Below are 17316 nucleotides of genomic sequence, written 5' to 3' on the forward strand. Positions count from 1 at the left end.
AAATTGCCGTAGCTTTTCGATAAAAGTATTTTTCACATAGTAATTAGTCAATGTAATAGACATTTAGTCACTATTATAAAACCTTATAAAACCGATACACTGAAGAAGGATGTAAGTAACATTCCGAAATACGCGTATCTGTATTGTAACGTTTGTTATGCTTCATTAAAGTATAGTGACTTTGTGAAAGTGTAATAACGTGACAGTGAAATAGTGGAATTAAATAGTACAGAAAAAGTGAAACTGTTGAGACATTTAGTATTATTATTTTTGTATGCCAATATGGAATAGTTGAAAATGATTCTAGAAATGATCACTTGACATTTCAAATATACGATATAATTACCTCATCTTTTGAAGTCAACATTATGCCAAAGTTTGTATCGTATATGAATATCGGAATGATTTGTCAGAACAACTGAACCTAACTAAAACATTAATACTAGTTTCGAGCAAATCTGGGATGACATTACATAACTAAGTCGAATCGACTTATTCGTGCAAAAAACCTTTCGTTTCGAGTTACATAATGCGGCCTCTGGTTTGTAGTCTGGAAAAAAATTCTTGTCTTCCCATATGCAAAGTATTTGCATATCAGTATCATTCGGAGCAAATTTCATTGCTATAAGATTGAAATATTTGTGGCGTGTTACGAATATTTCATGCAACAATTTCATGATTTAGCTTTCTATAGCACAAAAAAATATGCAAAAATAGAATTTTGATCATCTTTTTCTCAACATGCTGATTTTACACATATATGCGACTGATATGCGAGTATGAACAGTGTTTTAGAATATTATGGAAAATGTAAGGTTGGTTGTAGCCACTGTACCACTCGAACTGAAAAAAAGCATTATTCCAGATATGCAGTATGTAAATTAACAATAAGGATCTTATTTTACTGAACTATTTATAACGTTAAACATCCTCTTTTAAATTACCAAATGACAAAAAATTCATTTCAAATATGTTATGCAAAATATGAATTATTCTAAAGAATCGTATGATCAACTCATGACTGATAATCTGGGTACTAGGAGCTCTTACTCACATTTCCAATACACTTTTCAATTGCTCCAGTTTGCTTTGCTTTTCTTCAATTTCTGAGTCTGCTGCTTTAGTCTGTATTTCTGCAAGCAGCGAACGAGCTATATCCAAAATTTCTTGTAGTTGCTTGGGTCTTTTTAGTTTTATGTGACCATATTTGTAGCCATCGTATTTTTCAAATATTTCAAAAAACTTCGGATGCCTTACTTCAACTTTCATTTTTTGCTTTGGAGTCCGATCTCCATGTCGTATGACAGCAGTAACGCATCGAAGTTCCATCATTTTTCCAAATGTGGTAGGTACGATCGGTGGATCATCAAGTTGGAAGGGAACAGACCATGGTATATGCAAGGTTGGCGCCAGTTCTCGCAATATCATGTTTCCCATTATTCTTGCACAATCATCATAGTATTTATTAGAATTCTTAACAAAACTAAATCCGTTCACATCACATACAAACGATTTACCGTTGGCCCGTAATAAATCAAATCCACAAACAGTTTGTTTGAAAGCGAGGCAGACCTTGCGTGAAATCAACTTTTCTGCATTATTCAATATAACCGGATAGCGAATCTCCTTGCCATCACTATCTCGTTCGACTTTACCATCAAGTGCTGGACTTTTTCTTGCCTCAGCATGTGCATAATCGGGCCCGACGGTGTACACTTTTACATCGGTGCCATCCGTCGGCATGAAATCTTCATAGATGAACGAACCCGTCTTGCGAACTCGGGATTCTGGTGAGTATACACTACTCCGGCTACCAATCTATAATTATAAATGAATATAGCTTAAACTGAATGGCAATAAAGAAACCCCTTTAGGAAATTATGTACCTTTCGAAACAATCGTTGACTACCCCCACCGGCTGAAGTAGGATAATATATGTAAATATTGTGGTCTTCCGCAGAAACTGGCTTTTCCACAAACGGTTTGTTGAATACGACTCCATTTACCTCTACATGATCTTCTGATTCTACAAGTTCGTGTTCTACATAAAGCAAATAAACGTTTGCCTTTGAATCAAATAGAAATAATACGTTTATGTAACCTACGTTTCGGATCCGGTGAATCTCTGTCAAGGACGGCGTACCTAGGGATCTCAATTCCTTCTTTTTCTAGTATAGAATATACCCGCCTTCGGTCCTGCAAAAAATATAAAACATATTCCGTCGTTCAACTGCACTACCGCTACCGGTAAACACAAACGATCCTTACTACCTGTATATCAAACTGCATATGTAAATTATTGATGACATACGGTTGACGTAACTGTGCGTATTGTATTGCCTTCTCCAATGGAAATCCTTTCGAATGAAAAGAAATCAAACAATCACAGATGGGCCAATTTTCAACCGGCTCTTTAAGGATGGTCTCTTCGCTAAAAACGATCATGCGAATAAATTCAAACTCCTGTAGACGAGTTAGGATCTCTTTCATTGGTTTGGATTGAGATTTTTTCGCCATCGCACACACCGCCACGACCACCTGCTTGCCGCAGGCGGATGAATCGTCCGAATCAAGTCCATCGGTTGATTCAAGATCTCCCTGTAAAATCATAAAATATTAAACGTCAATTTCACTGAAAACATTACTAAACTTATTTAATTATTTATTTATACTACATTCATATGTTTATTCACTTATTTTGTATTTACAAACTACTTTCTAACTGATGAGCAGGTTTGCTTAAGAAGCAAATGCATATTGATCTTAAGCGAGTGTATTTGCTTCTTTGCAAAAAGACAAATGTAGTTTACATCCAGTTCTATAGTTCTATAGGTGCAAGTAATTTATTTCTAGGGCGTTTATTAATATATCATGTAGAAAGTAATTATGTTATTCAACAATAGTAAAAAGATTTTAAGGGGCACTGTAGAAAAAAAAATGAATTTTTTCGGGATTTTTTCTGAATCCAAAGAATGGAGTAATCCGAATTTTGTATAAAGCACTTTTTAATATGTATATTTAAGTACAAAAAAAGATCAGTTTTAAAAATCGAAAAACAAAGTAGTATTTCAGCCCTTTGAAAATAAAACCGCATTTTTTTAACACAAAATTGTTCATAAACAAAAAACATTCACAATTTTCAAAAACCCCTACGTACCTCTGTGGAGATAACTATCGAGAATATTCTGTACAATTTTTGAACCGACTGGTCAAGATTTACTTGACTTTGTTTCCGGCCGTCAAAATGCAGCACTTTTGCGGGAATGCCGCCAAGCCGCCATTTTGTTTTGCAATTTCTAAAACTGATCATTTTTTTGTACTTAAATATACATATTAAAAGTGCTTTATACAAAATTCGGATTACTCCATTTTTTGGATCCCAAAATAATTCCCCAAAAAAGTCCTTCTTTAATTTTTTTCTACAGTGGTTTAACCCCTTAACAATTATAATGTATGTAAAAACGGAAAGAATATGATCATAATGAATTGAAATAGGATTAAAACATAAGGAGCATTCAATAGATAGACAGATGCTTTGGTGAAAGTAAACTTATGAATAATGAAATAAATGTATTTCTGAAAAAAAAAACTCCTTGTGTGTAATCACGTTTCGTGTCGGTACTTCGAATTAGGATCGAAAATTCCAATCGTTAATAACATCAAAACGATTAGTAGACTATTAAACCAAAAAATAGTAGCTTCAAATGTACAATTGCTTCAACCCGCAATGTGGTATTTTAAAAGCAAGATACCAGTCTGATTGTGTTCAAGTGTACAGTTCAAAAGTAAAACAAGAACTAACGTAACTCCGCATGGATTACAAATTTCGCTACAATGGAGTATCAGTAGTGGGCTACTGTCGTTTTAGAAAACAATTTATTTGTACTACTAGATAAGTCTGCTTCCAGCTGCTGATGAAGTAAAATAAACCAACTGGTTATTTACTCAGTGCGATTCTTCAGATAAGCACTGCACCTTTAATTAGGATACATATTGTCATTACAAAGAAATATTCTCAGTCCACGCTCTTCTTTCGATAAAATTTCAATAATAAAGGAATTTCGCACACTTCGGTTAAATATTTACGCTAGTAACGATAACTTGTTTAAATTGTTCCTGCAGATAGAATATCTTTAACCCCACCTTCTACACGCAGAGAAAGAAATTGTAAAAAGTACAGGTGTGTAATGTCAGAGACATAACTGTATGTCGTGAATACGAATAAAACTGACACTCTTTCTTTATACTTCCGAATATCAATTAGTTGATCGATTGTGTGAATTGTGCAAGTTTTGCCCTTTTACACTATTACAATTTGAAACGATACACCTAAACTACAGCAAAAATTTGTTATATTAAACATTCTGACACACAAATATTACGAAATAACCAGTATAGTTCTTTATGATAAAATAATGGTGGTGACCTTTTTTGAAGGCGTTCGTGATGGAGAGTGACGAGTTTAGTTCAAATTCCGATGGATACCATTGACTTCCGATGGATACCGCTGACTTCTGTAATCTATTTCCAGGATGACCTGTTGTCCGTGAATGCGATACTGATATGTGTTCTGTTGGAGTCTCCTGCTTCTTCCGTTTGCGGTAACAAACTTTGTATTTCGCTTGGAGATTCCTCAATCGCACCATAATTAACACGATGACGACAGCCAAATTCGAAGTGAGTGGCTTCTGGTGCTATGCATTTTATATAGCAAATCAGTAGAAAGTTTACTACAAACTACAACTGATGGAAAAATGGTCCGTGTACAGTATGGTGAAGTAAAATTTCGCATAATTCTTTGGGTATAAAATTATGGTTCTAAATGGCACCTTAGAGAATATCGATTATTTCATTTCGGATGTCAATATTTCAGTAAAAGAAACTATTAAAATGCTGTACGGGATTAATTTCTGGCATCCCAGAAGGGCCAAATTGTATAATTTTCTAAGATATTAAACATTGATTGAATATAAACTATTTTAAACACTGTTGCGAGTTTAGTACTACACTGCTAATTTTAATTTTAGATTTACAAAGAAGCAACCATTATATTTCTTTAAGTAACATTTAGAGCCATTAGAACGGCTGATTTTGCATAAGGTTCCACATTGTTGTCCATTTTCTGTTGTTTTTTGCTCCAATGCAAACGACCACCAACAGGATGATGTAATCGATCTTCTTCGAAGGGCAACTGGCTCTGCGACCTGAGCGTTTGAGGTTTTATACCACGCAAAAGGTCTGCTCTCATTATTGACGGCTGCAGCACCCGACGATTGAAGTCCAAATGAAAGTACGACCTGAGCGTTTGAGGCTTTATACCACGCAAGAGGTCTGCTTTCATTGCTGACGACCGAAGTCCAAATGAAAGCATTACCAACTGCTCCACCTGACGATTGAAGTCCAAGTGAGAGCATGACCTGAGCATTTGAGGTTTGATACCACGCAAAAGTTCTGCTCTCATTATTGACGACTGCTCCACCTGACGACCGAAGTCCAAATGAAAGCATTGACGACTGCTTCACCCGACCATTGAAGTCCAAATGAAAGCACGACCGAAGCGTTTGAGGCTTTATACCACGCAAAAGGTCTGCTTTCATTGCCAACTGCTCCACCTGACGACTGAAGTCCATATGAGAGTTGCGACCTGAGCGTTTGAGGCTTTTAACCACGCAGAAGGTGCACTCTCCGAAGCTGGTGGTTGATTCAATCATTCCCACGACATCTGCTTCCATACAACGCACAAGAAGAAATGATCGATTTTCGACCGCGGTTCCCCTTTTATACGCAGTTAGATGAAGTTATGTGCCTAACTACCTCAAAATCGTCGTCCTTGCACGAAAAAGCCAACCAAAGTAAAGAGTTTTCCGCGTTGTTTTCAAATTTTGAGAAAACCTAATTTTTAAGTTGTTTTTGGTTATCTCACACTGTTCAAAATATTATCCATAATTCCTGATCATATTTTTGATGAAATAGTGAAAGAATTATGTTACTGCCATTTATACAAGATATTCACGATTAAGTTCTGCCCATTCTTCCATATGGCTAGTTTTGAAAAGGCACCCCATAGTTAAGTAAGTCGTACTCACGACAAAAATAACTAATTGTTGGTTTCACATACCGAGTTTTTCTTATTGAAATAGTGACCAGTGGCGTCTCGTAACAAAACTTAAGGGGTTGTGCACTGCTTATGTGCTATATCTAACGCTCGTATATTTTTTGACGAAAAACAGTACGGGTATAGTGTGATGGGTAAGTCAATGCTTTTCACGCTGCCCACCTGGGTTCGATTCCCAGCCCCGCACAGAAAGATTTTTCTTGTCCTAAGAAGCGGTAATTCACCCTGGTTAAAACCTCTTTAATCAAAACCAAAAAAAGTACATTATGCGTAAAAATAAACATAAATACAATTTTGAAAAAAATAGTACATTTTGCAGTATGCATTTTGTCTAACAATAGTTAATAAAAGCAAAATATTATCAGATGATTTATCTCAATAGTTTTGCTTTCGTTTTCCTCACCTTAAAATAACTTTAAAATTTTTAAGTTCAGTAAAAAATGAAAAATGCAATAATGAATCATCGAACATTTTTTACACAAAAATTCAGGTATTTTATTTTTGGAAAGGGATCAATTTGATGATGATTGTGGTTTTGTGTATTCTCTATTTTTGGTGAAGAAAATTTTCTTTTGTTTTAAATCAACAAAATTAGAAAAAATGTTGTGCCGCGCTCTGAACAAAACTGAATATAGAAAAAAAAATACATGACGAAAAGGAGAGAAGTAGACAAATCCATTTACTGTTTGCATGTGTTTATATTCGCTAAGTGCTGTCACTGTTCATTCTGACGTTTTGTTTTGCGGTAAATCGAAATTCGATGCGCTAAAGATTTAAAATTCTGTAGTTTTTATTTATGCGAAAAATATGGTAGTGGGTTATTTCGCCGAAAGATCATTAGGCCGAAAGGATTCCGAATACATCACAATTTTCGTTTTGTTTTCATATCTTCTGGATAATTGATGTGGCACAGTCACATAACCGAGTTCGAGATGGCCAACTGAATTGGCCGCCGACCCGCCGCACAGTGATTCGAATCAATAAAAACGTGGACATAAATCAGTAGCTGCCAAACCGTTCTTTTAATTCATATAGTTGCTTTGAAGAAATTATTTACAAATATATACCGCGTAATTTGATCCTATCATTAATTGTTCATGGCCTACTTTGACAAAAAATGTAACCATAACTTTTTTGCTGAAGAGAAAGAAATATTTTTTTTTCTACTAAGTTTTAGAACTATTAAAAATAATTTACTTTGTCAAATATACCAAAAGTCTAGGTCGCACCGTTTCGGATATACAAAGCGTTTTTATGGCAACCCCCTTAAAATCAGTTTTTTATTTATAACTTGTTTCGAGTTTTTTTTTATGCATACTTTCTTTGGAATAATTGAAGAAAATAAAAAAAAAACCCATATTTTTGTTGAAGGTAGTGCATAGGTTCCTTGTTTCCTGGCAAAGTTATACAATATTTTACCTTTTTTTTACCTATCATAAAACCTTACACAGAAGCGAAATATGCAACTTTATGCAGCTGATTTTTACAAAATTTGTAGGAAAAGATGTGCCCAATATCATAAAAAAAATCTAAGTGGAACTCGGTGGAACTTTTTTTTTAGGTCTTTTCAAAGTTAGTTTCATTACTGAATTATGGCAACCCCTTTAAAACTAGTTTTCTAGTCATAACTTGTTTCGAGTTATTTTTTATGCATAATTTTACTTCTTACCTAGAAAACCTTGTGCCGAAGCAAAATATGCAACTTAATGCAGCAAACTTTTATAATTATCTCATTTCAAAGAAAAAAACATTTCAAGTATTTTTGCTGAAGATATGAATAATGTAAAAAAAATATTTTTTGAGATATTCGCTTTATTTTAAAAATAGTTTTTTTGGATTTACCTACGTAGAATTTATCTCTATTACCTAAGTATCTTTAAATGAGTAACTTTTCCCAATACTTTTCACAACCTAATCAATCAACTAGGTAGTTAATGTTACCTAATAAATCATTACAATATGTCACTTAGTCGCATTGCATTCGATCAATCAGTATCAGTCACGCTATCGTCCGAGTTTTCCGTATCTCCAATTTCTTGTTCTGTTGTAAGTTCTAGCATATCAATTGCTTCCAGTGACAATTTCTTTCCAGTTTTGATAGGTTTGTAATAAATATTCGAAATCAGTGGGTCAGACGCTACTAGGAGTCTACAAAAAACATCTGTCATCGTTTTTTCACGGCTGTTTTTCCTCGTGCCCAAGTTTGGATTTTTTTTTATTTGTTTATTAATTTTTAACTTATTTCATTCAATAAACTATAATGGTTGTTTTATGGAATCGCTTATTTGAAACCTAAGAAAAAACCGTACATTCATGCCTTGGACGAATTTTTGTATCTTTTACAGGCTGTTGAAAAAAGGCTTTGTGTGAAATACCCCATGGATTATTACTATACATGCTATGCACGTATGCAAATATATGAAAGATATTTCTATCCTATTTCCGACTACCAGTCTGGACGTGCGTAAACACGCATAAACAAGTTCATGCTTGCACGCGCAACTTAAGCAAATTGTTGCGATTTTTTATTTTGTTACTTCTTACTATTGACAATATTAGAATAAATCTAAGTGGAACTAGATGCAATTTTAGGCCTTTTCAAATTTAGTTTTAATTATTGAAAATCCGAAAAATTATCAAAACTTCAACACATATTTAAGAAATGGAAAAATGTTTTCTAGACAAAATATGAAAAAGTATTGCAAAAGTACAAACCTTTACGAAGAGATTTCATGTTTAAACGTGTAAATAAATTGAGTCATCGCGAAGCAACACGATTTTTAAGACGAGATGTTGATCGGGCGACGCTCACTGCAAAAGTGAGTTACAGAAATAGCAGACGCGTGAGGCCCTCTGTTTCTTAACCATTCATGGTTTCAGCATGGCCATAGTGAAAATGAGTCACACGAAGAGTACTCAAGATATTCTCATTGGAAAATAAATTGGATAAGGTACATGTTCTCCTGTAAGTATTATAAAAGTTTGCTGCATTAAGTTGCATATTTCGCATCGGCACAAGGTTTTCTAGGTAAGAAGTAAAATTATGCATAAATTTTCTAGAAAAGAATAAACTTATGCATTAGCTTCTACAAAATTATGAAATTTTATATTTTCTACAATTATTCCAAACGAAGTATGCATAAAAAAATAACTCGAAACAAGTTATGACTAGAAAACTAGTTTTAAGGGGGTTGCCATAATTCAGTAATGGAAACTAACTTTGAAAAGACCTAAAAAACAAGTTCCACCGAGTTCCACTTAGCTTTTTTTTATGATATTGGACACATCTTTTCCTACAAATTTTGTAAAAATCAGCTGCATAAAGTTGCATATTTCGCTTCTGTGTAAGGTTTTATGATAGGTAAAATAAAGGTAAAATGTTGTATAACTTTGCCAGGAAATAAGAAACCTATGCACTACCTTCAACAAAAATATGGGATTTTTTATTTTCTTCAATTATTCCAAAGAAAGTATGCATAAAAAAATAACTCGAAACAAGTTATAAATAAAAAACTGATTTTAAGGGGGTTGCCATAAAAACGCTTTGTATATCCGAAACGGTGCGACCTAGACTTTTGGTATATTTGACAAAGTAAATTATTTTTAATAGTTCTAAAACTTTGTCGAAGAAAAAAAATTTCTATCTCTTCAGAAAAAAAAGTTATGGTTACATTTTTTGTCAAAGTAGGCCATGAACAATTAATGATAGGATCAAATTACGCGGTATATATTTGTAAATAATTTCTTCAAAGCAACTATATGCATTAAAAGAACGGTTTGGCAGCTATTGATTTATGTCCACGTTTTTATTGATTCGAGCCACTGTGCGCCGTCGGAAGCGGTGGCCTCTCGCATATAAGGTTCTTCACTTTAGTTAGGGTTCTTTGCTTTAGTTAGTTCCGAACGACCGGTAGCAGAGCCGTACTGAATATTTTTTCATTTGCACTCAGTAAACGGAAAATACCGAAAACATTTGCCTGGTAGATACACCTAAGCAAATGCTTTGATGCTTAGTAGCTAATAAAGTCAACAAGTTTTCTTGGGAACTCCGTTCCGAGGACCATGAATCAATGTTTATTGAAGATCTGGATTACACGAGGATAAATGAATTTATTCGTTATTGTAAATATGAGATACTCCAGAACTACAATTGTAGGTCAACAAAACGGACGTTAACGATATCATCTTTTACTTCAGTTTTTGCAATGACTGAGCGGAAACATATATTGGAGAATCCAAATGAAAGAAAAACTAACAGAAAAGATGATTTTTTTGGAAAAATACGCTCAGAGACAGGACTCGAACCTGCGTTCTTATGCATTCTTTTATTTGTCTATATTTTAAATCAATTCCAATAACGATATTTAGACAATTGAAAGATTCGGCGAAATGGCTTTCGCCTTTTTTTAAGGGAGCACACACAAACAGTTTATATATCATTCGATTCAGTTCGTCGAGATCGCTAAATCTCTCTCTCTCTCTCTCTCTCTGTATGTGTGTGTGCGTGTGTGTGTGTGTGTATGGATGTCTGTGTGTATGATTATGTATCTCATGATTCTCCCCATTCATCTTCAATTTCATATACAGCAGTAATAGGGCCACAGGTTCTCATTTGGTTTGGTAAACCAACCAGCTTTAATTCAAACAAAGTCTTTGTCTCTAATCAATTATTAAATGATATTTAAATATAATAGCTTATTACATGTTGATAAAAATCTCTAACCGTCATACAATTTACGACACAGATAATTCCGAATTTTTGAACTAGTTGGCCTGGCTATTTGATGTCCGTATAATTTTTTTTATGACTGACCCGTGTTGGCGGTTTAATGCATAGGACACTGGTCTTACAAGCCATTCGTCGTATGTTCGAGCCCCGGCCCGACGATTCTTAGTACAAGTAGGATCGTTGCACCAGGCATGCCAATGGTTCTGTACAATATGAATAGTCGATAAGTAACATACATGTGAAATTACTATCTAAATTCTACCTCTGACACGCTGAGACTCACTATCGCCTAAAACCTTTTCAAATATAATAATTTTAAAAATAAGGGGGGTTGTTATGAAACCGAATGTGGTACACAAGAGTGTCCAAGCGATATAAAAGACTTACAAAGACAATGTGATTGATAAGGATGATGATGAAGATTATTCATACCGATAAATAATTATTCGTACATTCATACATTCGTCACAATAACAGATGGAATCATCATCCAACGTTTCGCTGTACAGTTCGGTTTTATTTGAAACATCTCCATATCCATGGACATCCGATTTGCAACCATTTTGACCAATACACTCTTTACTACCACTGAATTCAACCATGTCATCATTTCTTGGCTGTCGATGTTTTCGTCGAAGTTTCTTCAATCGCCACCAATCTCTCAGCCATGTCCACTCCATTTTCAACGATGCATTAGTTTTCGAAAAAATGTTTCGCACTTATTGTTCACTGTTGTCGCTTTTATCTCATTTTTTTCTTTAGTAATTGTAGGTGTGTATATCAAGGGATTCATATTATTTTAATTTATGTACTCGAATTAAGACATGCCATATTAAGGTAAACCGTAGGTACTAAATTGTTTTCATCATTTGCACATCATCGAGTAGTTGCGAAATGATATTTTTCGGTATGTTTCTCATGTGTTCACATGTTAGTTTTCAGTTGTATTCATTCTGTCTTCTCCATTGGATTCAGCATAAACAAATAAACAAAATATCGATAAGAATGTGTTTACTATAAAAATGTACACCACTAGCTTGCAAACGGACAACATTAAAAAGAGGTCAGTAGTACACCTCCACTATACGTCATTGTTTTTTTTTTTGACATACTGTTCACTAAACGAATACAAAAACTTCACATATTAATATCTGTAATCTATGTGTACACAATATCACAAAGATTAGTGATTTCATTTAATGAAGTCGGATGACAATATTTCTAAACAGTGTTTTTCATTTTCATCTCACGTGGCCTAGGGCTTTCAACATCATCTATCAATACACACGTAAGGTTAATGAAGATGCATGTTATAGTCGAATGAATAACATTGACACTGAATCTCATCTCTAGACACCGATATCGCAGTTGAACTGATTTTTGTGTTGGTTCACAATCTGATTATATATAATTCCCGGAAAACATTCTGTCAAACACTGAACACTTCACACCGAGCTTCCTCCAGTATATATTTACTATCTAGTATTACACTCGAAGGCACACTGAAGAGAACAAGAAACGTGATAAAGCGATAGAAATGTACAGGTTTCATTATAATCATTAGCGTAATAGAGATTTCCAGACGACTAGAATAAACATAAGTGAAAAAATATACATCGGTTTAGTGAGGTGATTATGTATATTTAAATCTAATTATTCAGTACACTGTTTCATTGCGATTACTGCATTTATATTATAACCCTAGCTGAAAACATATCCAAAGGTTGTGTTTGAGTAAATCAGAATCTCGCATCCCTTTCTATGCCAATTTGTTATTCGAATCCATGTATTAATCGTAGAAAAAAACATTTACGATCATCGCGTCAATAACAAAAATTGACTCACCTCTTTCTTATATAGGAAAGCTATGCAATCATTCTGAAAATCCTATTTTTGCGACTGAACCGATTTACACAAACTTAGGGGCTGGGGTCCACTAGGAGATTGATAGTACCTATTAGCTCTCTCCGGACAGTACCAGCCTAGATGCCGTGTGGAATCCGGCGGAAAAAAATGAACCAAGAATAGATCCACTGGGTTCCTGCTTCCATGTCGTAAAAGGCGACAATTGCTGGAGTGTCTTTTTCCTTTCAGTTATCAGAAATTTTCAATGTTTCACTTCTGATTACTCTATTTTACTAAATTATCTCTTCATTCAATCTATCAATTTCCGTCTAGCTTCGTTCGTTTCAATCTATCAATTTCCGTCTAATTTTATTTGGAATGTTTTCTTCTTCCATGTTATTGATTGTCTTTCAGGATTATAAATTGAATTGATAACTATTGCACAAATCCGTTGATATTACAAAGTTAATAACAGAGATAACATATATACATAGTAAAAACACTTGATATTAATATTTCAAACAACAAATTAATATTTTTCTCGGTAGCCGGTTGCCCAGATCAACCAATATAACCAAATAATAATTTTAATAAATAATTAAAATAATAAAGCAGAAATAATAAAGACGCGCGTGAAATCCTTTTACCTTTATTTGGTGATTTAAAATGATTTTATAACAACTGTTTAGAATATGTCAATGCAATGAATCAACTATTTTGTCTAAATCCTATTCACTCGTTTATTTTCATTTCATTTAAAAAAAATAGGGAAGTTTTTATTCTTTACGCGATAGTATTGCAATTTTTTCTTTAGTTTCCTCGAAAAAAAGCTGTGAATCAAGACTTCCCGGGACTTCAATATAGGATATTGTTGAAACGTTCACTCGGGAAGTCAGTGAGTTTAGTGGTGCATCCGAGCATCTTGAAACCGGAACATACTGAGTCGCGCGCGAATAATACTAATACACTGAAGTCTTTTTTTATGCGAATTTACGTACCGCATAAAAAAAAACCGCATAAAAAAAACCGCATAACTCTGAAAATTCGCATAAAAAAAACCGCATAACTCTGAAAATTCGCATAAAAAAACCGCATAACTCTGAAACTTCGCATAAAAAAAGACCGCAGAAGGGCAAACCGCATAACTCTGAAAATTCGCATAAAAAAAACGCATAAGTCTGAAACTTCGCGTAAAAAAAACCGCATAACTCTGAAAATTCGCATAAAAAAAGTCGCGTAAAAAAAACCGCATAAAAAAAGACCGCATAAAAAAAGACCTCAGTGTACTGAAATTTTTACTAACAAATATCCTTCTCCCGTGACACTTGTGGAGTGCGCAGTAGTATATACGGCCTCTAGTAACAACAAGTGTTGGACTAACATCCCTTCCCATTCCTTAGACGATCTACGTTCGGGCCTGGCCGGCACCGGTACTGATCAATGATTTCTGGAATTACCAGAATATGTACATTGAAGGATGATTTACCAGTCCCAGGTCGGATCATTCAGAAACTCCCTGTACAATTTCAGCTAATCCCGATCAGTAACGGAGTAGCAACCAGGGGTGGTCGCTCAAGCTCAAGCTGAACCGATTTACACAAACTTAGTTCCAATTCTTGGTCGTGTGGCCTAATTGACTGATTTTTATTCGGACTCGGCTTCTGATTCCGAAATTACAGGATGTTTACGTGAAGACACAAAATGAAAAAAATTTATAACACACTTGGCCTTAAAATTGGCAAGGGCATCAACCCTTGGTTCAGTTCTACACTAGACCCTTGATAAGATTTACTTCTATGAGCTTGAGTGGTATTAAATAGTTACAATTTTGATATTCTTTATTTGTAGTGCATGACATATTATTAAATCTTGCAACACTGTAACGATCGCAAACCAGAATAAAATCGAACTTTGTATAAAACGGAAGTGATTCGTTTTCAGTATAAATTTATCGAGCCAACCATCCAATTTTCCACACAACAACACACAGACGTTCCTAGACTATGGTACCCACTTGATCACAGTTTTTTTTGTGCTGATTCAAACAGATTTTTTAAATTGTTGTTATAATGTGTTTTATAATTTTGGTGTAATTTTTTTGTATAATGTATATTATACATACTTAAATATATAGATATACATTGACTTCACTTTTTTCGGGTTTTTAACGATATCAACCTAACTAGAGATCGTGGGAGGAGAAAGAATATGAAAATTATACAGCCATAGTACTCAAGGAAGAGCAATGATATGAAGGTAAAGTGCGGAAATTTAAACGTGGCAAGAGTCATCTAAATGAGCGGTAGGCTTCTCGCATCTAAACTTTTACCTTCTACCAGATAAATCAAGCTTAGGCAGCAGCAATGCGAATCATCCGAATCTCTGATATGTCAGAAAGTAAAGGTAAAAATCGTTTACCGTTGACTATCCGAACCGGCCGGTAAAGGACCATGGATTAAAATTCTTTTTCAAAGCTAATATGTGGTGTTTCCAAGCTATCAAGTATGCCTGTCTAGTTAAATATGAAATAAAACTTTGTTCTCGGTTATAGCAACTGGACGTGATTCGACAGATGATCCTCAAACGCTCGATGTTTACACTTTTCTTCCTCATATCTTCTTGTTTTTCAAAAAAAATGTTAACCTCACTCACACATAGAAAAATCTCGCCATCTGTCCGTTTACCATCATGGCCCGCATCAAATCGACAATTCCACGACAAAAGGGCCTAACTGCAACTAACTCTTTGTTTACTTCCTCGCGATCACTGTTGCCAGTAGAGATATTGATTCATTCTGAAAAGCTTCTCCGCTTATAACATGCGATTATTCATCATTTAAAAACACTTAGACAAATGTTATATCAGTCAAAAATATAGCTCTGAATTCTTTTTATTAGATGCTTTTTGTAAAGAAAACGTTTAGTTGAAACAGTTTAATAAAATATTCCTGAAACACGTTTTTGGGTAATTAATTTTTGCAGCTTTATTACTAAAGTATCCAAAAAATTCAATTTAAGAAAAATACAAACAAATCGAAGATTTGGTGCTATTTTCAAGTACAACCAACATAATCAATATTCTCGTTCATATCACACTTCGTGATTTCAGGCTTTCTCTTTGTATCATCCAGTGACTGTTATATGTACTCGTATACTTCCGACATTAACAGGACTTAAAACAAACTGAACTTAAATCCTATTGAAGTTAATAATTTTAAAAAGATGATCCGGAAAACAAAATATGCAATATCAAACTTATAACATTGTTACCGACGATACTGACAACGCTTTTTCTACCACCCTGCAGTAATATTAATTTCAACAACTTGTACTTGCTAATGCCAATTTCCACCAATCATGAGCTGGTCCGAAACTGGCTTTCAAAGGGGATTAACAATTGTCAGGTCCTGTCCTAGGTACATACATGTAGGTGAGAGAAATGTCAAATTCGTGCGCGCCAAAAAAGTAGCACTGCGCACTTATACCCGGGTTGGCTGTTCAATGCATACGGCGCTGGTCTTACAAGTTAGATGTCATATGTTCGAGCCTCGACCTGGAAGGATTCATAGTGTCAGTAGGATTGTAGTACTAGCCATGCAATGATACTGTACACTAAGGATCGGCAGCGAAGTCTGTTGAAACAGAACGGCCAAATTCCACAACAGGAATGTAATTCGCGTCTCGTCCTTATTTGCACCTCGTGCACTGCACAACCGGTCGAATCGAAGGAATGAACTGCGTTTCTAACCCCATCGAAATTCAATTATTTTTTTTGAAATCTTTAGTTATTCGATGAAAGCAGGTTGTATCGCACCGAAATTGCGTGTATTTACACGCATCTCATATACATCATATACATATACAATTTCATGTATATGTTGCCTGGCGAAACAAGGTGCAATTTTTTTATAAAACTCACTGGTAAATTTATCTAATTTGCAGATCTTGTTATTTAGTGGATATACAAACCTACTTTGGGACTACTAGTCCCCGGTTCCGAAAGCATCGATAATGGTAAAGAAAAGCTCCAAAATCGGAACTCACTTCGATTTTTCAGCAACGGTTTAACCGATTTTCACAATTCATGAGTCAAATTATAGATCTCATTGTCTGCCATTCATACTGTGGAATTGTATCCAGATTCGTCGTCCGGTTCCAAATTTATGTGGCGTTGAGTGTAAAACTTTCAAACCGTCATAAAAAATCACAATTCAAAACCGGTACGCATGGGCACATGTTGATATGGAAGAAAACACCACGGCCTTTTGAACGAAACACACAACGTAATTTGTTCAATTTCGTATAGCGGGCAGTGTTGCCACACTTGAATCTATATTTTCAGGAGAATAATCTGTAAATCTGCATCGGGAGATTAAAATTCTGTTTTGAAAATCTGTATATGAAAATGATAAGGAATTATAGCGCAACGAAATGGAAAAGTTATTAAATCGAATCTGGAAATGACACCTACTTTTTGTTTAGAGATAGCGTTTATTGTAATGTAATTGGCAATCTTTTTTTGATATCTTACATTATGACTAAGGCCACCATCTTTCCATCTTATAAGAAGAAATTTAAAAAAAAATGTAGAATTACACTAAAATAATTGCAAGAAAAGTTAATATAAT

The 17316-nt window shown here is 34.5% G+C and overlaps 1 protein-coding gene across 16 annotated transcripts in view; it reads right to left on the bottom strand.

Moving 5' to 3' along the window:
• The window catches only part of LOC131425212 (inositol hexakisphosphate and diphosphoinositol-pentakisphosphate kinase), a 37644-nt gene that overhangs the window by 12591 nt on the left and 7737 nt on the right, over positions 1 to 17316 (bottom strand). For 3 of the 16 annotated variants that reach the window (XM_058586898.1, XM_058586895.1, XM_058586893.1), the window contains exons 1-5: positions 11297 to 12314; positions 2272 to 2598; positions 2106 to 2196; positions 1887 to 2041; positions 1055 to 1818 (exon numbers count right to left, since the gene is read on the bottom strand). In XM_058586898.1, the coding sequence (XP_058442881.1) occupies positions 1055 to 1818; positions 1887 to 2041; positions 2106 to 2196; positions 2272 to 2598; positions 11297 to 11524 (1565 nt within the window). In that variant the 5' untranslated portion in view covers positions 11525 to 12314. Of the gene's footprint in view, positions 1 to 1054; positions 1819 to 1886; positions 2042 to 2105; positions 2197 to 2268; positions 2599 to 11276; positions 12317 to 17316 lie in introns of those variants that run through there. The other 13 variants (XM_058586907.1, XM_058586906.1, XM_058586894.1 and 10 more) reach the window with 9 other exon arrangements.

Source organism: Malaya genurostris, chromosome 1 (assembly GCF_030247185.1).
Source record: "Malaya genurostris strain Urasoe2022 chromosome 1, Malgen_1.1, whole genome shotgun sequence".
NCBI lineage: Eukaryota > Metazoa > Arthropoda > Insecta > Diptera > Culicidae > Malaya > Malaya genurostris.